Source organism: Cryptotermes secundus, unplaced genomic scaffold (assembly GCF_002891405.2).
Source record: "Cryptotermes secundus unplaced genomic scaffold, Csec_1.0 scaffold594, whole genome shotgun sequence".
In the NCBI taxonomy this organism is placed as follows: domain Eukaryota; kingdom Metazoa; phylum Arthropoda; class Insecta; order Blattodea; family Kalotermitidae; genus Cryptotermes; species Cryptotermes secundus.
Genome location: NW_019737090.1, coordinates 469,120 through 492,490, shown reverse-complemented (window position 1 = coordinate 492,490; position 23,371 = coordinate 469,120). Strand labels below are relative to the sequence as shown.

At 44.2% G+C, this 23,371-nt stretch overlaps 1 protein-coding gene across 1 annotated transcript in view; it reads left to right on the top strand.

Moving 5' to 3' along the window:
* LOC111870138 overlaps positions 1-23,371 on the top strand; it is an 82,441-nt gene that overhangs the window by 23,060 nt on the left and 36,010 nt on the right. The window contains exon 2 of the mRNA XM_023862175.2: positions 5,494-5,741. Within this exon, the coding sequence (XP_023717943.1) occupies positions 5,508-5,741 (234 nt within the window). The 5' untranslated portion in view covers positions 5,494-5,507. The remainder of the gene's footprint in view (positions 1-5,493; positions 5,742-23,371) is intronic.

Below are 23,371 nucleotides of genomic sequence, written 5' to 3'. Positions count from 1 at the left end.
CTGTGTTTATGTACAGATAGAGGCCTTGCGACGAACTGATCACCCGCCCAAGGAGTCCTACCGTATGTGTAAGATCTAGAAAAACCGAAGTGAACAGAGAAGTTCATGGAGGTAGGCCTAGGCCCACTGGGGCTGTAGTGCCAAGGAAAAAAAAAAAAGATAGAAAGATAAAGCTGTCCCTGTGCTTAACAAATTAAGTACTATGCCATGACGGCGTATGGGAGGTGAGTGGCAGCTTCACTCCCCGACCGCCTTGCCCCCGGGGAAAGAGCTCCCGGTACCCATTGGATAGGAGGTTGGGTGGATCCCAGAGCCGGTCTGGACGACTTGGAGAAGAGAAAATTCTTGACCCTACCGTGAGTAGAACTCCAAACGCTCGGTCGTGCAGCTCGTAGCCAATCGCTATACAGACTACAATATCCGGCTGTAAATATAACACGGTGGAAATAATAAAAGATTGAAGGAAATTACACAATGAAAAGCTTCGCAATTTGTACCTCGAGGGAAGGGAAACAAACTGCCATTTGTGGGCAATTAGGCCCATAAAGTAACCCATGGACCACCGGTTGTGAAACGTTGATTTATAAGTCGACCTTCAGTAATTGAAAGCTAACGTAAAATAACAGTGCTTAACATTTCCTATCATTTCTCACATTTCCGGTTGAAATTCGCATTGTCACTTGCCCGAGCACTGACGTCCAACGAGAGACAAAAAACAACTGAGAACAGTCAGGAAGCAGTTCAGTGCCCGGCGTAAAAGGACGAATATCTCTCTCATGCGTTCCGAATCGCTGCCAACTCATATAATTAGTTCATACTTCCTACTGCCCGCGCCACGTCTGGCGCAGACGCGCATTGTGGTGAGAGGCCACTGAGCCTTGACGGGAGCTGGTGCCCCGCTCAGCCTCCAGCCGAAGGACCGCAGTGCGCATGTTCGTACCGTTCCCGAAGCTACAAATTAATTACAACCTAACGATCTTGGGGAAACGTTATTACCTGCGAGCGATTCAAATTACTGAAGCAGTGGGCCTTGGTTTATAGCAGAATTATCTTGTCTGAGAACGACATATTAACCTTGTATCTTGAATGGAGGTGGGAAATCCAGCAACCGCAGGTACCCTGTCGGACTTCCCGACGTGGCCCAAGGGCTAATTTCCATCACTTCATTCTTTGGATTCAAATAAGGGCATATTAAATTCGGCTAATGCTTGTTACCATTCAGTTCAGAAGCTTTTGTCTTATCATCTGCTGTCTAAAATCGTAAAAATTAATTTTTTTTGGGGGGGGGGTGACTTGTAGACGGCTTTTGGATTGGATGATTGGATTTATTAACAACTTGAACACAACACTCAGATATTATTATATTTCAGCATCCTGTTGCTCTGTGGTATAACTTATAGTTTTCTTTTCCGTCCATAGTGCAACAATATTAATTTAATAACATTAATTCAGGAACATTTAGTGAATTAATGTTGTTAAATTAATATTGTTGCATTACAAACAGAAAAATACTATAAATAGTTGTTACAGCACTCAGAACTACAAGCAATCAAAGCGTTATCGCTAATCTCCGCACTTTACACTTCACTGCTCAAAACACGCTAGGATTCTCAGTCTTCACTAGTCGTGTCCTGACAACGGATTTATAACATTTTTTTTTTATTTCATACATCTTGCCGTCTCACTGTAACTTCATATGACACAGGAAGTTCTCTTTGCAGAGTCAGAGTCAGAGTTACTTCACGACTGGCGATTTACCGCCAATCAGTTCGTCTTGGCGTCAGGCCCCTTGAGGCCCACGACCAGATTTTTTTTTCCCCAGCTGAACTCTTGCGGTAATAGTCCTTATGTAACACCGCTCCCTCCATTCACTGCTGCAGAGATGTGTTTATCCAGCCGCACTATGGCCCTAGGGTCGACTCAGCCTCTAACAGAAATGAGTACTAGGAATTTTCCTGGTCGTAAAGGGCGGCATGCGCGTAAGGCTGACAACCTCACCGCCATCTGTGATCCGATTGTCTAGAAAACGTGGAAGCCTCAACGTCTCTTGGACCCCCAAACCTTGTTACAGGGATAGATTTACCTTTTACCTCTTACGTAAAGTGTCTAAATTGTGTCTAAAGTGTCTAAGTTGCAGAAATTGCCGAATTCATGAAAACATTTTAAGACCATGCAATGAAATGGGGAAGGCAGACGGACGAAGATTACTCTTAACTGTTGACCTGCGTAGCAAAGAGTATGACGGGAACCAAGGAGACATTAATCGTATTTAGAGGCCGGTACAAGCATTAAGCATCAGAAATCTTTAAGACAAAAATAACAGGCTCTTACAAAAAGAGAATAAAATGTGAAACGAAAGAGCACTGAATACAATCGCACAGAACTGAAAACCTTTAGGAGTCAACAAGGGGGGAAAAAATGGCTCCTTTTGATACCACATCACAAGGTCACTTCCGATAACGACAACATTCTGACGTCACCGTGAACATCCGATGAAGAGGAAACTGTATGTTGCTGCTTTATCATTTAGAACCATCTGCAGACTATAGAGGCCTGCGCCTTTTGACAGCTCTTCCTATAGAACCCCCGCCCCTAAAAAGAGGGTCATTTAATACGTCACACACAGATGTTTAGTAATGCCGCGAGATGCGTCACTACGCAAGGACGCAATCATTTTGGCGAGAATGCGAATTGTGAGAAATCTGAAGAGGTAGCAAACGGTTATGTGATGATTACATTAATGTAACAGGCGCGTCAGGTTCGCGTGTAAGCCAGAAAACAGTGCGACCGCCCTCACACGAGAAAATCAGTAAAGAAAAGTTTCTCTTTCAAAACTGAATACGTCATTTTGTTCTGAGAGTTGTAGGAAATATATTTATTCCACAGGGCTCCAAAATAAGGCTGCCCCTATATCTAAGAAGCAGTATTTGGAAAAAAAAAAAACCTTGCTTTATATTTGGGATAACTTAATTAAGCACTACGCCATGAAGGCGTATGAGGGAGTGGATGTATAAATCCACATTTTCTTGACCTCGGCACTATCTGGAGGTGAGTGGTCAGCTTCACGCCTCTGCCGCTTTATCCCCAGTGGAAAGATCCCCGTTACACATTGATTAGGAGGTTGCATGGACCCCAGAGCCGGTCTGGACGATATGGATAAATGAAAGTTCTTGTCCCTACCGGGACTCGAACTCCGATCCCTCGGTCGTCCAGCCAGAGGCCTATCGTTATACCGACTGAGCTATCGCGGTTCTTATATTTGGGCTAACACTGTACGAATTATATGGATCTATCAGATTTTGTAGGTCACGAATTTCTGTATAAACTCAAGGCTGAATCAGATCATTTGCCAAGTTTACAGAAGAACAGAAGTAAGGTGGCCGGGGCGTGTGTCTACATTCAAGTAGCGCCGTCCGTAATAATGAATGGAGCTATGCCTCCATGGACTGGTGCTTACTGTAGCATTGAGACAACTTTGCCGTCAACCTACAGGTATATTTCATGCCTGCTGTGCATTGAAGTCACCTTCGATTGGACTGACAATACAGCTTAAATGTTTGATACGGATCTTGAGAAGAATTACTCTATAGTTTCTTGCTTCGTGTGAATAAAAACAGCAAATAATTTACAGTATTTTTCACTACAATTGGCGGTGGAAGCATTCAGCAGTCACATGTACTGTGGTTTGGAAGGAAGTAAAGGAGGGTCGAGGAAGCAAGGAAACGTAGAACATAAGCGGTACCAAATGTAATATTTAAACTCACCTCAGTCGCCAGTTCTCATAAGAAACAGTATATTTTTATTGCTAGTGGGGTGGGACTAAGTCCCTTGTGCTGCGGCCACTTCTGGCCTATTGTACCAGCCCCAGATGATAGGTGAGGGTGACTGTGGAGCAATTGGTGGAATTAAGATTGGCAGGGGAAACCGAAGTACTCGGAGAAAAACCCGCCCCAGCGCCACTTTGTCCACCACAAATCCCGCTTGACCAGACCCGGGCTGGAACCCGGGCCGCCGCGGTGGGAAGCCAGCGACTAACCGCTTGAGCTATGGCGCGGACACCACAGTCTCCCTGCTACGGTAACCCATCAAGGGAGTTAACGTGGCCTGTCCGTAAAAGCAATTTAGAACATTAACTTGAGACGATGCCTCGCCTCAGCTTTCACAACTCCTGCCAATTTGGCCTTCGGAGACCGTATCAGTTCTTCAGTCATTCGGTTAAAAAAAATCAAACAGGAGCTCAATCGTGAAACTTCTGTTTTTTCTTCTTTTTGGTCATGGGACTACTTCCGTTTTCGGGTTTTCCCCTCATCCGAGGTCATGTGATGAAATTTATGCAACCTGACAATGATCATTTTATTTTCACAAGATTCTTTGCTGGATTACGTCGATCTCTGATGATTCTAAAGCAGACATTTTGACGATGATCTATTTCTATTTGGACCAGTCGGGACGGCTCAGTCGATATGGCGGTGGGCTACGAACTCGATGACCGGGACGCGATTTCCGGCAGAGGAAAGAGACATACGTCCGCACCAGCCCTGGGTCCCATCCATCTAAACAGTTCTTTCGGAAGAGGGGGTTAGGCACGTGTCACTGAGATACCGAGAAATCAGCAGTTTCAGAGCAGAACAGTACTATCTTCTGGGATAAGACGTCGTGTAATCTGGTGTATGTTGACCGACGTTTCGGAGAGATATACTTGGCCCGCAACGTCGGTAAACATATACTACATAAACAGCCATGAGAATATAAAGTTCAGTCTCTAGAGCGTTTCACATTAATTACTGAAGATTTATTATTTTTGTCGTGCCCATTAGTCTGTCCATCCCTCTTGGCCCCATAATCTGTCTATGGTGCTACAGCCCTTTGTGGGACCTTGGACGCTTTTCCAGTTTCTTGATCTTTCATACACTCCTCGGACGGGGGATCAGCCTGTCGCAAGGCCGCTACCTACACACAGGACAGCACAAACACAGTATAAACGCTCAGAGACATCCATGCCTCAAGTGGGATTCGAACACACGAAATCAGTGTTTGAGCGGGAGAAGACAGTTCGTGCCTTAGACCGCGCGTCCACTGTGATGGGCTTTCACCCAATGATACCATTCTAAATTGCTTTATTTACTTTAATTTAGTATTTTTAATCATTATTAAAGTATAATATTAACAATTACAACATCTAAACCTGTTGGAATTGAGGTTCTCACAGTGGTACCTATGAAGAGTACTTTCTTAAAACAGCTATTTGCTTCATGTTTGTTTGAATGGCTTACTCTTTGACTCTGAAGATGAAAGACGAACTTTCCTCCGAAACGCCAGCAAACACGACGTCGCATTCCAGACGACAGTACTTTTCGTCTTAAACATGGGCAAAAAGTAATTACGATATTCAAGGGTCGGTTAATTAGTTCACTTCCTAAATAATGTAGTTAAGTGTTACTTGTTTTACAAATACAGTCCAGGGTATAAGGCAGAGTTCTGTTTGTCCAACAGTTTCATCCAGCAGGATGACGCTGCCTTCACTCGATGCGGCTCGGAGATCGCAGCGGCCATACCGCTACGGAATGATCTTGTTGTGTGTGGGAGCGCTCATAAACTGGCTCGGTCTCGCAGAGAACTACGTGGAGCCCGTCCGGTATATTGGAGTGGCCTGCATAATTGCGGGAGCCTTGCTCATATGCGCGGCTATGTGCTGCTGGTTGCAGAGACCCTCCCCTGACCATCCGGATAACATCAGTCAGGTAAAGCAACATTTCTCATGTTGAGAGGGCTACCATAATTTGCTGTTGTGTAGATGTAACATTGATGTGCGCTGAAAATAACTGTTGAAGATTCGTCAAAAAACATCCTCATAAATATTTGATGGATGTAATACCAAATTCGCCGGTCATTGTAGCCAAGCGGTCTAAGGCATGCACTGTCTTCGCTTGCTCGGAAGCCGGGATCGTGGGTTCGAATCCCACTCAGGGCATGGATGTTTGTGTGCGTTTTCCTGTGTTTGTGTACAGGTAGAGGCCTTGCGACGAGCTGATCACCCGCCCAAGGAGTCCTGCCGAATGTGTAAGATCTAGAAAAACCGAAGTGAACGGAGAAGTTCATGGAGGTAGGCCTAGGCCCACTGGGGCTGTAGTGCCAAGGGGGAAAAAAATACCGAATTCAATACTCAGAAGAAAATAAATTAATTCCCTGCAGTTCATATACGAGACTACAGGCTTACAAACTTAAAAAAGAAAATTATAATAAGACTGGATACATTTTCTATTAGAGCCAGAAGAACTACTTTCGTGTTTCCATTTTTCTATCGCTCTTTCTCTCTCCTTTTTGTTTCTTTCACGATATTCTCACTCTTTCGGTAAAAATAAGGTAAAGTTGTCCCTGTGTTTAACTAATTAAGCACTACGCCATTAAAGCGTATGGAGGGGTGGCTGTATAAATCCATATTTTCTTGACCTCGCCATTAGTTGGAGGTGAGTGGTCAGGTTCACGCCCCGGCCGCTTTACTCCCAGGGGAAACCCCGCGTACCCATTGGATAGGTTGGGTAGACCCCGCACCCGGTCTGGACGACGTGGAGAAGACAAAATTCTTGACTCTACCGGAATTCGAACTCCGACCCATCGGCCGTCCAGCCCGTAGCTAGTCGCTATACCGACTGAGCTGTCCCGGCACATATTCTCACTCTTTCTTTTTAATTATTTTTGTTTCTGTGTCTCTGGTGGCTCATTCAGTACAGTGACTAGGCTACGGGCTAGACGACCGAGGAAACTGGACCGATTCCCCGCAGTGACGAAGATGTTTATATTCTCTGCGCGTCTAGCCGGGCCCTGAAGCCCGTTCAGCCTCCTGTCCAACGGGTACATCGGCTCATTCGTAGGTAGTAAAGCAACCGGGGGCGTGAAACTGACCACTCACTTCCATCTAGTGCCGAGGTTAAGAAAGCTTGGAGTTGTTTCCTCGGAATGAGAGACCATGTTTCACATCTATACAGAACACGTGACAAAGAAGAAGAAGAAGAAGAAGAATGACATCTTCTGGGATGTGGCTCCTTGTAGATATTGTGTAAACCGACGTTTCGGAGGAACGTATCGCCTCCATCTTTAGGGTAGAAAAATCCGCGAGCGTGGAAACAGCGTAAGCAGGTGGCTGCAGACTGAGCCACCAGTCGAAAACACCCAGCTATATAAGAACAGGAAGAGAAGGAGAGTGAGCTATGTGAGAAATCAATAGAGAGGAGAGGACAGTGGAAAGAGTTATCGGAAAGTGGACAGAATGATTTTAGTCTCTAATTTTCATCTAATCTCGCCACACGTGTCATTCCCATCTGTTACTGCTGCTCCATGAATTGTAATTATGAAAATTTTTCGAATGATTTATAGTTGAAATTATGGACTGATTGTTTTATTTTTATTTCACTGTCTTCATATTAAGCCCAAATTCTTTCTTGGTCTATAAGCCTTTAAATTTTGTTTGCTTCAATGCCTCTTTAATTAGATACTAAGATATTTCGTTGCAAGATATCAACTACTCTGACTTTCAAAGCAGCTTTACACTCGAGGCTGAAACAGTTTTTCTGTCCTTCGCGTTTCCGAACTTAAACTTATAAAAGTGGCATTTTACCCGATGTGAGTTCTGTGACCCACATTCCTGAAAGTTCATTCACGTTCCATTCATAATTCGAACCGTTCTTCCTCTTCCGATGTCGTGACATCAAAACGGAGAAACGTCGCGAGACCCGGTTTCCGTTTCTGATATTCTATTCTTAGACTCATAAAATATACACTTGTGCTACACTGGCATATACTTTCGGAAGTTTGGATTGGTGAATAAATTTACTGACCACTTACAGGAAGTGACTACAAAAACTATAACATTATGACTATTTCAACACTTTACAGTTCGCTGGAGCACAAGGTCTAATGTTCTCAGTCTGTTACTAGACGTTTCCTGGTAACGGCTTCAACAATGGCTATTCCTCTACATCAGGGCTCAAGTCCTGTCTTCGCAGATTCCCGTACAGAATTGAAATATCAACTCAAAGTCAAAGTCACATTTCACACTGCGACTGACGGTCAGTCAGTCAGTAAGTCTTGGGATCGAGCTCCATCTGGGGCTCACGACCAGATATTTATTACTATTTAACAATTACAGTCTTGTTTTTTTTTTGTGGGGGGGCCCTCTCTGACAAGAGGACGGGTCTGTCTTTTGTATATGCTGCTGGCCCTTGCCACCGCAGTCTCTCTCGGGTCCAAGTCCTTTGGGATTCGCGACCACATTTTACTGTCTCAGATTTGAGACTTCTCTTTTCGTAGCCACCAACGATTTGAAATCTACTGACCTTATCCCTTGCTTATAACAACTCGGCACGGACGACATAGAAAAGACAGCTCATTTATTGTGTTATTCCAATTGTTGCATTATTAAGAATCTGCTGTCTAACTAAGGGAACGTGTTTAACGAGCCGTTACTCAGAAACGGCCGCTGTATACAGGGTCACCGCTCAGCAACGGAGCTATACGCCATAATATTAAAACTACTTTGTATTTACTTCTTGGGCACTATTTCGTTCGTGGAAGAATAAGGATGGCCGACATTTTATACAACTATTCGCTTTTAAAGAGTATTACGTTTCAAAGTCAACCGACGTTTCGGAGGAACATGTCGCCTCCATTTTCAGGCCCAAAAAACTGATCAATATACCAGCGTGAAAGCAGATGGCAAGCAGAATTGTTATGAAGGCTACTCTTCTTAGAACTACAGAGTTTTAGTTGAGAATACTGCTGTACTTAAATAAGAACTAAAATTTCATATGATCGTCGTGTTTACGCACACATTAGCGTGTCATTACACAGGATGTTCTGACACAAAGCGAAGTGTATAACTTTTCCATGATAAAATTGCTTTACAAACCCTAATCACGGCGAAGCACAAGCTTTAGACTGGAACGTCACGAAAACAGACAAACCAGTCATTTTAAACCAAATTTCAAACACGTTTTTCTTTTTAAAGTTTGTAGGCCTGATTTAACATGAATATCCCCTCTTTACACAATTCGTTACTGAGCGCGTGAGAGCAGGAGCAGAACGGCACAGCGTTAAGGCACTGGACGTGTTACCGTCAATCACAGTGAGGAATCACTTTCACTGGCGGGGAAATTTCACCAGTGTAGGAAGGCTCGACAGTCCACATATCTTTATCAATTTTCGCTCCAATTTTCCCAATTGTACGCACTTTTTTATAGTTTTTTTGGAGTGGGGGCGAGACTCCACTTGGTACGTCGACCACTAGTTGGCCTATTGTACCAGCCCCGGATGGTAGATGATGAGTGGGAAGCAGTCGCTGGAATGATAATTGGCAGGGGAACCCGAATTACTCGAACAAAACCTGCCCCAATACCACTTTGTCCACCACAAATCCCACATGACCTGGGCTCGAACCCGGTCCGCCGCGGTGGGAAACCTGTGCCATGACACGGCCTATTGTACGTACTTATTTTCTTACTTATTCCTTGGCTCTACGGCCTTATAGGAACCTTGATATTCTTTACGACGCATGCGCATTATTCTCTATTATCTGTCTCTTGCCCTTTTTTCCCCCTTGGCACTACAGCCCCAGTGGACCTAGGCCTTCCTCCATGAACTTCTCCGTTCACTTCGGTTTTTCTATAACTTACACATTCGGTAGGACTCCTTGGGCGGGTGATCAGCTCGTCGCAAGGCCTCTACCTGTACACAAACACAGAAAAACGCAGACACACTAACTAAACATCCATGCCCTGAGTGCGATTAGAACCCAAGATCCCGGTTTCCAAGCGGACGAAGACAGTACATGCCTTAGACCGCTCGGCTACCGTGACCGGCCTCTTGCCTTTTACCTCTCCTAAATCATTCTGTGTATCATCCAGCCTTCTCAGTCTACGTTGCCGTTTCTTTCCAAGCTGAAGCAGAACCTTCCGACGTCCACGGCCACCTCCCACCTTACTCATCCATCATCAGTTTTAGAATATTTTCGTAACAAGCTTATTTTTATGGTGAGGAGGTGTTAGCCCCACACCCAACGCGACTGCTTATTCAGTACATTCGCAGCTTTCATGAAGTGTGCCGTGTTCTGGGTTGTAACTGTGTAGTTCGCTAAAGCCCGACGTTTCGGAGGAACACAACGCTTCCATCTCCAGGGCGGAAGTGTAAGACAAGCAAGAAATAGGTTGTTTGATGAACGGCAATTGAGCCCAGAAAACTTTATTCCTCATGACGTGTTCCTGAGAGTTCTTGTCGAAACGTCGAAATAGGATTCGTCATCCGGCTTCATGGTCTCGCTTTGCGGCTTGTATGCTACCATTATGACAATATCCTGAACCTTCAGTAGCCGGTCGGATTCTCGACATAACTGATCAGATTATATCTCGCTCTCCGTCTCGCTTTACTGCCTAACGAGACAATGACGGCCTCTTGGCGACTTCCTTCTTTAGCCCTTTCTCTTTTTTGTACCATTTCCTTTTCTGCATATCCCATTTTATTTCTCGCTTTCATTTTTTTCTGTTATCTTCTGCCATTCTGTATTTACGTCTCTGTTCCCTCCTAAGTATCCCGAAACGTTCTGTCGACGCTCGGGCCGAATTCTCTTCGCGCCTGTAACAGGAATGTCTCCTCAGATAAAACAAAGGAGACAATACACAGGAAACTAATAGCTCTAACTTGTGTTGTATTCTTGGGGAATACCCGCTATTGATATAAAATAACAGTCACGTGTTCTTCAAATGTAAAAAAGAATCTTATCCTCATCTAAGCAGTTTCTAATATGTTTAGAATTTCAAAGCGAAGAGGCCGCAGTTACGGATATTCCTCTTGTTCAAAACGTGTATAATGAACATTGATAACTCTTCTATAGAAATGAGGGTGAGCCGGGGTAGCGTAATCGGTAGTATATACGGAAAATCGAAGTTCGATTCCGAGAAAGGGCAGAGATTTCCCTCTTATCCACTGAGTACAGTCTCTGACGCTTATCCTGACACCTGTTAATGGGGACCGGAAGGCCGATTCCCAGAGGTCGAAGGGTGAAGCTGACCATTCCCATCTAGTGCCGAGGTTAAGAATGCGCGGAGCTGTAAGCTTACATCCGCTCTCCCACACACACTGTTATGGCGTGATGTTTAATTTAGCACAGGGACAACTAGACTTTTTTCAGTTAAATTATTTTTTTCTCTTTTTTTGCATTAAATATATTCCGTATATAGAGATACTTTTATGCTAAACTTGATTCTCTGTTTTAGGATAAGATGTGTTTTCCGGTATAAACAGGTGTCCGCTTAATGCTGGGTCCTTTCTAACGAGGTTTCAGTCTAGTCTCATTCGTTCATATCCCTGTTGCTCCCACTTGAAGCATAGGGCATCCGTGAAACGCTTCATTTCACTTGTTTCTTAATCTTAGACAGTTGGTAGGACTCCTTGGACGAGGGATCAGCCCGTCGCAAGGCCGCTACCTACACACAGAAATCCATACCTCGAGTGAGATTCGAACCCACGACCCCAGTGTTCGAGCGGGCGAAGAGAGTTTATGCCTTAGACCGCGAAGCCACTGTGACTGGCATTCTACAGTCTACACGGTTCTGAATCTCACCATGAATGTGCTTCGCCTTGTCGGGCATGTAGGCCTATACGTACAGGCACGCGCGCACACACATATAACCTTAAATATCACCAATATTATAAGGGTCCATCAAGTGAGTCATCGAAAGTGTTGCCCGTCTTCTTACTGTCGACCTCCCACGTTAACTCATATCCATTCGATATAAAACACACAGCACACCCTAGATAACAGACAGACGCCGTGTTTAATCGAAACGTGCATCTATTTGTACCTGTTCTCGTTGTGTTGCAGCTGCTTTCAACAGCATCTAAATACGTGTAGCTGAGGAACAAATATAAGAGGAACTGCTTGGCTGTAAATATCGTAGCTGTGAAACCCAGTTTACATAGCTTTATTATTGTGTTTAAGAATTCTGCCTCCTAACACGATATATGAATTCCCGAAACGAACGTGGTTTATGTAGTTTATACTGTCTGAACCAACTTGACTGTCGACTTTAATTATCAACGTCTTTGGAACTTTATATTGCTGTTTGGCTTCAGGTAAATACGGATATATTGACCCTATAAGCTGTTCCAATCATCCAGTCGTACTGGGACCCTTGAACCAATGCATCTGTGCAGTATTAAACCTGAAACCCTCCTGTGAGGAAGCCGAATAGCGCAGTCGGTACAGCGACTGGCTACGGGCTGGATGACTGGGGGGTCGGAGTTCGAGTCCCGGTAGGGTCAAGAATTTTCTCTTCTCCAAGTCGTCCACACCGGCTCTGGGGTCCACCCAACGCTTTGTTGCTTAGAATGACCAATACTGTGAGCCCCCAGATTACTGACCTTTCCTCCTGGGACACCCTGTATAGGACAGATTCTAATACTCCGCTTATACCTGTTTCACTATGGTTCCTTGCTTGACTTATTCTTCGACCCTGAAGATAGAGGCAACATGTACCTCCGAAACGTCAATTAACTTTCAACGGACTACGCGGCGTTATATCCCAGAAGATATAACACAACTTCTTATAACCACGGCTATGAAAACCTCAAATCCTATATATTTTTCTTGCTGAATTATATTTTCCCAAACACGTCTTCACATCACGAAAACTGAATGATTGACCTCCTGTAAACACGCTTAATATGACAAATTACGAAGGATTTATTTCTGCTTAGAAACAAAAGTTATGCTTTAATTATAAATGTAATGTCGACAACTTCTGGCGGGCAAAGGGAAGTAATATGAAGTGTAGTTACGGAGTTGTTACCAGACGTGCGCCTGCTGGTAATACAGCAGTGATTCGATTCCAATATAGAAATATTTTAAACTTTTAGAACATGTTACGAGCCTGTGAAATGTTCCCCTCCCTATTACAAGTTTTAACTTCATTTAATTATCGAAGCAAAGGCTGTCTCCGTCTGAACTGAAATAAATTTAATTTCCTCTCTCTCTCTCTCTCCATCACCCGCCCTCCCCCCCCCAAGTACGATTTCAACACCGACCCAGTATAACAGATTTTAGCATGAACTTCACAATCAGATGTCCTTGCTTCAGATCCTGTATCCGGCCGACTTAGGATGTTTCTCTTCGAGGTCTGATGCGACAACGACGGATGTTACGAAACCTCGAACTGGTAACGACGGACTCCTACCAAATTGCAGGCTATCCTGACTGAGTTTCTTTGCGGTTGTATTCCGTCTCTTCAAGTGAATCTCTTCAATATCCTTCGCAATATTTTCTTTCTTACCTTCCATAATCAGCGTGTCTGTCGAGAATATAGTAAAACAGCTGTTAAATAGGCTAAAACTCAAACTGTCTTCGGCTTTTAACCAATGAAACGTCAGCTCTTTGGAAAATAATCGTAAGGTAAGGTAAAGTTGTTCCTGTGCTTAACAACGCCACGAAGACATATGGGGGAATGGATGTACAGATCCATGTATTCCTGAATTCAACAGTGGTTGGCGGTGAGTGAACAACTTAACGCCTCAGCCCCTTTACCCCTGTGTGGGCCTCACAACCGGTCTGGACGACGTGGAGAGCAGGAAGCCTTGCCCCTAACGGGACTCGAAAGCCGTGCCATAGCTAAGGTCATCAGTCGGCGGGATCCCATCGCGGCGACCGGGGTTCGATCCAAGTTCAGGTCACGTGGAATTTATGGTGGCAGGTTCTCTCAAGGTACTTCAGTTTCCCCTGCCAATTGTCATCCCACCGACTGCTCCACAATCATCTTATCATCGCGGGCTGGTACAATAAGCCAAATAGTGGCTGACATACCAAGCGGACTCAGTCTCACCCCACCCCACTCAAAGGAAATAGTAAAAAATACTGGGGCTCGAACTTCGACCTCTCGGCAGTCGCCATCGCGGCTTCCCCTGGAAGATGATAATGTTTTTTGTAAAATGAAGACACAAACTGAAATCATTCAACGTGAGGGAGGCGGGTCAGTATATGAAGAGTAGCGCGCTGAAGGAGAAGTTCTGTCACATTTTAACGCCCTGACCTCGAGCTGGTAACAAAGTTGTACTATTGTGGAGCGATGAGTCTTCATTCTCCTTAAAAAAAGAATACTATTTCCTGTTTTTTCTTCTTTATTCTTGCGTATTCATTGGTTTTGGTTCCTCATTTTGCTTCATTTCCTTTCCAACTGTCCTTCACGTGTTTCGACCATGATCGTGTTTAATGTTTATCGTTGTTGTTGCTGTTGTCTCACATTTCCTTGTTTCTTTCATTTCCCCCCGTTTTATATCTGTCCGCGTTCTAAATTTCAAATAATGTGTTTCCTCGATTTATTTACATTTTTTTACTGCTTGACTTCTAGTTTTAACGAAGTTTTTGTTTGTTACTTGGGGTGGGGTGAGACTGAGTTTACTTGGTACGTCGGTCACTAACTTGCCTATTGTACCAGCCCCAGATGATAGATGATGAGTGTGGAGTAGTCGGTAGAATGAGAATTGGTAGGGGAAACCGAAGTACTCTGAGAAAACCTGCCCCAGTGCCGCTTAGCTCACCACAAATGCCCCACATGACCTGACGTGGGCTCGAACCCAGGCTGCCGTGGTGGGAAGTTGGCGACCAACCGCCTGAGCTATGGCACTCTTAGCTACCTTAACCTACCTTACTCTTTCCCCATCACTTCCAAAATCAGATTTGGATTGTTACCACATCTCATTCATATTCGAAATGTCGTGGTTTCGAGTCCCGACTTATATACGGCCTGCCATTTTACGCTGCGCACATGACAAGCACTTGCATAAACGTCGCCACACAAACAACGTTTAAAATGTTTCTCACCGAAAGTCGTGGTTGAATGGGTACGTGTCAGTTTCATATCCGGGACGTCCGGGGTTGCAGTCCTGGTCCGGTGTCCTGACAGGTACCCGGGGGGGAACTCTCCCCCGTCCCTCCATGCAGGCTTCGTTACAGAACCTCAAAGTAGACCACGACCTCTTCCCTCCACCTGTTTTCCAGTTCGCTAATCATTCTGTCATGGAACACTACATAATCACAGCTGCTGGTGGCGTTTCTAAATCAAGCAATAACAAGTAAAATACGTGGTGCACTCGGTAGCGTAGTTGGTTGAGGCACTATGCTGTAAGCTGGAAGGTCGCGAGTTCGCTTCCCGATGTCACTGGATTCTTCAATTGACCTAACCCTTCCAGCCGCATTATGGGGTCGACTCAGCCTCTAACACAAATGAGTACCACGAATCTTCCTGGGGGGTAAAGGGCGGCATTATCTGCATTCATAAATATTTCGACGTCCCTGTTGGACGAATGTACTGCGCATGAGAAATGCCAGGTGCAGCTCACATTTCGCTCAGTATACACAGCTACATCGCTATAGACTGATTCAGTCCAAATGTTCTACAGCGCTTCATTAACCAACAAAATTGACAATCGTTGTATTTGTTGTTCCGGGTTCATAAAAAATATATTTCCGCTTATGTTGGCAGCAGTGGCCCAGATATCTTTAAGTTTGTTATGTTTCCCATACTGGTGTAAGTTCTGATGTATTTATAGTACCTGGCCTTCTTGTTATTTGCGTCATACGGATCTGAACGCTACAGCAGATTAACCAAATTTATATAAAGAAAACTGTGTTTCTAAGGAATTCCGTTATTCAATTGTCCGTTATTCTTCCACTGATGAGCTAAATTCAGTTTCTGAGTCAGCAATGCTGAAGTGAAGGAAGTATACTATTCATTGCGAAAACATGTGCTGCATGTCGCGTGGGATAATTAATTAATCAATGTATTTATTAACTTCGTCTTCTTAACTGGCGCTACGACCCTGTGTGGGTCTGGGCCCCCTCCATATATCTCTGGAGGTTTCGTAACAGTAGATTTTTCCGGAACTGAGTTGTTTGGTCCACGCATAACCCCCAACCTCAAGGACCAGTGACTTACACTGCGTCTAACGCCTACCTGCATGGCATGGGTGGCTCTACCAGGAACTTATGCTTCCGCCAGCATAACTCTCCGGGTTACTAGGGCACGCAAACCTCCTCTCAATGATAATGCTGTAGTCCTTGAGGGGGACTGATTAAGTTCTATGCATATATATTTACTCTCTTATAATTTATTTACTTAATGAGTCTATATCATATTTGATAGCGTAATCGGTATACCGACTGGCCACGGGCTGGAAAAGAGGGGTCGGAGTTCGAGTCCCGGTAGGGTCAAGAATTGTATCTTCTCCACGCCGTCCAGACCGGCTCTGGGGCCCACAGCCTCCTATCCAATAGGTACCGGGGCCTCTTAACCCAGGAGTAAAGCGGCAGGGGCATGAAGCTGACCACTCACCTCCAACTAATGACGAGGTCAAAAAAATGTGCATCTATACATCCACTCCCCCATACGCCTTTACATTATCAGAATTGACACAGCCACTTGAAGAGAGGAAATGAAAAGAGTTTTTTTCAGAATGAATTGTATCATTAATGGTTTAAATTCAGCTCTCTCCTTGCTGCATTTGTGTAACGTCATCACGCATGTCGAACGCCTCACAAAGACGGAAATAATGTAAAGGGACATCAGCAGGAATTAACTGTTAGCAGTAGTGGCATGCGTGGCTTCAGAGGCGCCTCAACCAACTGGTAGCAGCCGTTCCCAGTCTCTTCTTGTTCACTGACCGACAAAATAGAACTAGGTTTTCAAATGGACCAGCATCACTTCATAAGTCGGAATACCTCAGTCGGTACAGCGAAGGTATTCGGGATAAATGGCCGGGGTTCGATTCCCGACAGGGGCCAGTGATTTCTCTCTACTTCACAGCGTCCAGACCGACTCTGAGGCCCACCAAACCTCCTATCCAATTAGTGCCGGGGGCTCCTTCCCCGGGGGCAAAGCGACGCGTGAAGCTGACCACTCCCATCTAGTGCAGAGGTATAAAGTGACGCTATACCTCCACTCCCCCATACGCCTTCATAGCGTGGTGCTTAATACACTAAACAAAAGGATTAATTTACCTTTTTACTGTCCCCTTTAACATTTCTGCTTCATGTTTGCAAATATTCTGCAAATTAAGTTACTACTATCACGTTTAAACTTGTGAAGGACAACCGCCTGTCAGCTATCCGCGATTGTTTATTTGATATATTTAGACCTACGATCCATATCTGGGGACCGTCACACACAATTTAAGAACTCGCCGCGCCTCGACGAGAAAGAATCCACTTAACATTGATAATACTTGACTATATAAAGTAAAAAAAAAAAAAAGTTAAGCTATCCCTGTAACAGGCCGTGGACGCCCATACGGTTGTGAGACGTCGAGGCTCCCACATTTTCTCTAGATAATCGGCGCACAGATGGAGGTAAAGTTGTCAGCCTTACGGGCCGACCGCCCTTTACCCCCAGGAAGATTCCTGGTACTCATTTCTGTTAGAGGCTGGAAGGATTAGGTCAGTACTTGATTATATAGATCGGAAAATTCGTTTTGCATTGTTCTTTTTTCTCGTCTTGCTCCATGGCTCTCGGTTTAATCCCAGAAGCATAGTATAATAGAGGGTGATTCGAAATTATTGTCGGGGTTTCCATAGCCGATTTTTAAACCTGACACAACAAAATAAAACTGCTTACGGAATACGAAAGTGTAAATAAAAAGTTTAAAAGAGTAAAAATAAAACTTTTTGAGTTACACTTTCATATTCCATAAGCAGTTTTATTTTGTTGTTTCATTTTGAAAATGATAGGCCACGAAAACCCCGACAATAATTTCGAATCACACTGCATATACGAAACACACTAAGAACTTCAAATAGATTCTGCAAGGTTCTGGCAATGGTGTGTGACACTCGGGGTTACTGAGTTTTTGGACTTTGTCCGTCATAAAGTATTCTAAAGAACACTAAAGAACAAACGTTTCGGAAACAAATCCAGTTGTGTTCTTTAGTGTTCTTTAGAATACTGGACAATGGAAAAACTCCAAAATCCTAGTAATCCTAAAAACTTCAAAATTATGGACATTTCCTCCAAATATTTCTCCGTTATCCAGTAAAAATACAATGCAGTGCATGTGACATGCAGTCACATCATCATCATCATCATCATCAATAATCTGTCAGACGACAGGTCCACAGTCTCTTCCAAAATAATTCCTCCATTTAATGCGATCTAGAGCTATACAGTTTTTTTATAAAGATCGAAATTTCCGACTTGTGGCACTTCAAGGGTTAAAATAAAGTTTTACGCGGAGAATTATTAATATTAATTGCAAATCACGTCATGCAAACAACGTAAAATTATGCGTCTCGGCAGATTTCCGCCTGAACACCAGAAAATTAGCATAAATAAGTTAACAATTCCGTATGTTGGTGGAGGGGAGGTTGGAAAATCCCAACTGAAAGCCGCACGACGCGTGATCTCCAAGGAAAGATACATATATCGTAACATTAATACATAGTTTATGAGGCTACATCCACGTAATGTACCTCTGTTAATGGGAAATCGATGATACAGAGGTCGTTAATAACGTCAGATCTGTAAATGTACGCGCTTGGAACGGTTTTATGGTATCGACGCTGGTGGGCTTTGCCTGACAAACAGGTTCAGCTCAAATCACAATATAATGTACACATCGTAGAGCATAATACAAGAGCAAACGTTTAAAACAATAATCCTGCTAGGTACAAAAAAAAATTTATTTTTTATCTTACGAGGAAGAAAAGGATATTCTTTCAAAGTACAGTACTTTTTTGTATTGCTAGTGGTGTGGGACTAAGTCCCTTGTACTGCGGCCACTTCTGGCCTATTGTACCAGCCCCAGATGATAGGTGAAGCAATTGGTGGAATGAAGATTGGCAGGTGAAACCGAAGTACTCGGAGAAAACATGCCCCAGCGCCACTACAAATCCCACTTGACCAGCCCGGGATCGAACTCGGGCCGCCGCGGTAGGAAGCCAGGGAGTAACCGCTTGAGCTATGGCGCGGCCAAATACAGTACTTACTTACTTACTTACTTACTCACGGAGCTCAGCCCTTCTTGAGAAGCCGCCAATTCTTCAGCTACTCAAAAATTTCCCCGCATTTTATGGAACCCAAAGATCCATTACCGTGTTCACAAGAGCCCTCCACTGGTTCCTATCCAGAGCCAGATCAATTCAATCCATACCATCCCATCCTATGTCTCTAAGATCCCTTTTAATATTGTCCACCCACCTACGCCTTGGTCTTCCCAGTGGTGTCCTTCCTTCTGGATGTCCCACCAATATCCTATATGCATTCCTCTTAGTACACGTATAAACTGAGCTGCCAATATTCTAGTAGTGGTAACGTCGAAAGTTATTTATCATTGAAGAACTTAATACTTTAAAAAACTAATTTTGAAGAAAACGTATCAAATTCCTCAATTTTCTTCTTCCGCCTCCTCTTTGTCCTGTACTCCTCCTCCTCTGTCTTCTCTTCATCTTCACTTCCTCCTCAGCTTTCGTGGATTAAGCTCTGTGACCTTTCTTGATTCAGAATTCATTCTGCAGAAACACTTCACGCATTTCTTAGTATTTCGAGTCTGTCAGCACAGAACACGAAACAAAATCGCAAGCATCCACTGAGCCCCGGGACGGGATTCTGACACGCGATCCCGCTGTTTGAGCTGTACAGGAGACTCAAAACTGCGTGACCATTAGCGCGCAGTAAAGTCGCCCATTTACACGGTGTTTGTGTCAGTGATCTTACAGTAAAGTTATTCTTAATAATATTGATGCTTCCTGCAGTGGAGGTTACCGCTCTGACCCAGATGTGACGAAATATGAATTCCCATGTCAAAATTAGACGACCACGTGACACGTAGACAGGTCGACGAATAGAAATGATGTATTAAATCTTAAATAAAGGCTCAAGTCTTATATTTTATACACATTAACTCGTTTTAAAATAGTTTTTGCGGGTGGTGAGCAATCTGTACATTTCCTGCAGGACTTCGGGGTGAACCGGGAAGCAAATTTCATCAAAAAAAAACCTCAAACGTACAAGTTCCTATATACTGTACTAAGTAATAGACAAGTAGGTAGTAGTAGCAACTTATACATTAATATTCCCTTATCCAAGCAATTGAAAATGTAAATCCTAGGAATACTGTGACGCATTGCCAGGCAACTGCTCAGTAAACACGTTAACCCATGCGCGGTGACGTCACGCAGCAGTAGAGGAAATGTGCTTTCTGTGTGGTCTGCGCCACGCAACGATAGAGTAGCTGTGTTTTCTGTGCGTGGTCCGTGCCGAGAGGATATAAGAGAATACGGGAATGGGACTTCACTTTAGTCCCAAGGGAACAGCAATAGTGTTATAATTAATTGTAATTACAACTAGTGAATATCTAATAAATAGATTCGCCATTCCAAACCCGCGTTATTAGTCACTAATACACGTGATATCATATTAATTTATAGCGTTTAATATAGTATGCACACCTATTATTTATATATTCACTAACTGAACTAAGGATTCGCTCTATCAGTTGGGCCCAACTGAATAGATTTTTACCTGAAGACGGAGAGAGAATCGAATCTCCGAAACGCTGTGTTTTGAAATATAAACAGGACAGTGTTTTAGATAAAGACAGGATGGTAGATAATGTTCAGAAACATAATAGTTGTTAAGTATGGAAATGTTGAACTGTTAAAGAAGAGATAACGTGCAGACATCTGATTGGATGACACTCTCCAGAGGTCTATCTACCGGCCAATTAACGCCTAACGATTAAGTCACCGTTAAGGTTCGGCCACACAGAGCGCTACGCTATACTCGCTACGTACGCTGTGCACACTCTGCGACGCAGGTAACATGGGGAACATAGCGTACGTAGCGTACGGAAGTCTGTGTGGCCAGTCACATTGGCAATAAAAGGAGATATTTTCTGTTCGTATAGCGAACATAGCGTACGTAGCGTGCGTCGCGTACGTAGCGCTCTGTGTGGCCAAACCTTAAGTCACTTACATGTACGACAGTTTTGCTCATTTCCTTCCCATAGCAACGTATATCATTTCGAAAGGGACTTCTTAAAAGCATTTTCTAACTCTGTAATGTGTGGTCAGGGACGGCAAACGAGGCGGAAATGGAGCAGCAAGGTCAGCGATAAGTTCGGCATTTGTTCTGTGTGAACAGTTAAGATTTAGTAGGCGGTGACTGAAGGCTGTGCGCCTCGTCTGAGCTGAGCTGTGTTCTGGTTAGTGGGGCAGTACAGGATGTAGCGTAAATACCGAGGCAAAATGTAAAATAGAATGGCCCTTGGCCGAGCTTGTCGTATGTGTCTGACGGACAACTGCTACCGTGTTCCGGTACAAACAGGAGTAACCACTCTCTTGCTTTGTGAGAGAAATTGGGTTACTTGCTGTTACCTGTCACTGCGCAAGCGTCGTTCAATTCGCATCAGTTTTCTCTCCAAGCCCGAAAATCGCGAGTTCGATTCCCAATGAGGCCATTGGTTTTACTCTTCTATCTAGTAGATTGAGGCAATTCGTTAGTCCGAAACGTCGGTGAACCTTTTTACGGGGCTACACGGCATCACAGCCCTAAAAGTACTCGCCACAGTCAACAGCAAATCTAACAAACCCGAGTTTTATGTCGTTTCTAGCATAAATTGTTGTTGGCCGTGCCATAGCTCAAGCGGTTAGTCGCTGGCTTCCCACCGCTGCGGCCCGGGTTCGGTCCCGGGTCAGGTCATGTGGGATTTGTGGTGGACAAAGTGGCACTGGGGCAGGTTTTCTCCGAGTTCTTCGGTTTCTCCTGCCAATCTTCATTCCACCAAACGCTCACCCATCATCTGGGGCTGGTACAATAGGCCAGAAGTGGCCGCAGTACCAAGTGGACTCAGTCTCACGCCACCGCACGAAACTAAAAATAAAAAAGCTAACCTACATTGTTCAGAAAAACCAGTCCCCAGGGTATTTCTGATGTCTTGCGCTTGAAAGGAATATTGAACCCAAGCACCGCATGCTTTTCTGCTTGCCTGATACTGCGACAGCCGGCTACGGTTTGACAAATTACCGTCAACTTGTAGGAACGAAATAAACGCAATACTCTGACACCGTAGTAGAAGCATCGATTTTTCTTATGAATATTTAACATTTGGTTCGGAAAGACATTTTCTTTCTCTTTCTCCTTTTTTTGTAGAGAAGAGAAATGGGAAAGTCAATAATTCACTTGCACACCAAACGGACTTGTACATTTCTGTTCAAGATTAAGTTTACCTTACGGAAAGGTAAATATCATCATGAATGAAGTGCTTTTAAATGTATGTCGAAACAGACAGCGGTAACAGAACATTTGTAGACTTCTCTCCCTCAACTGCGCCTCTCATAAATTTCGTAATTCAAATAGTAAAAACAAATATGTTGAATTGGGGAGGGGGGTTAGAACCGTCGAATGGTAGGTAAATGAGTCACTGAAAAAAAGATTTGGAACAAAGCGGTCATGGTCTAATTGAGATACTGTCCTGATATTTGCCTGGAGAAACTGGGGCAAACCACGTAAAGCCTCAGTAAGGATTGCCGGTGTACCGGCAAAGATTCAAACCAAGCACCTCACGGATACAGGTCTAGAGTATCACTGCAAGAGCGGTCTCGTCTGTTAAAGGATGTTGAAATAAATCAAATTTCTCGGCATGTCACAGCCCACACAGCCCACAGGGTGACAACTACTTTAACCTTCTTGTGAGGTAAGTCCTTCAGAACATACGGAGCAGCAAAATAGTCCGTATTACTATCGTACTATTCAACACTACTAATGTCGGCCATGAATCAGGGTCTCAGCAAGAGCTGGGTAGTAGCAAATAAACTGTAAACACTAGCCGAATCTCAAACAGTAGCGGCGCATTAGCGCATCAAATTTTAATGAATGTTGTTTCAAATAATGACCGAATGCTGGCACAGGAATTGTAATCAGTGACAAGATGCTGATCCGAACTGGCCGCATACTAGCAGAGTGGCATGGATACTAGCACAGAGAGGCAGCGATACTAGCATAGAGTGGCCGGCATACTTGCACAGAGTGGCCGGGATACTAGCACACAGATGCAGCGATACTAGCACAAAGTGGCAGAGATACTAGCGCAGAGTTGCCGGCATACTAGCACAGAGTGACCGGGGTACTAGCACAGACAGGCAGCGATACTAACACAGAGTGGCCGGCATACTAGCACAGAGGCAGCGATACTAGCACAGAGTGGCCTGGATACTAGCACACAGAGGCAGCGATACTAGCACAGAGTGGCAGAGATACTAGCACAGAGTGGCCGGCATACTAGCACAGAGTGGCCGGGATACTAGCACAGAGTGGCCGGGATACTAGCACAAAGTGGCAGA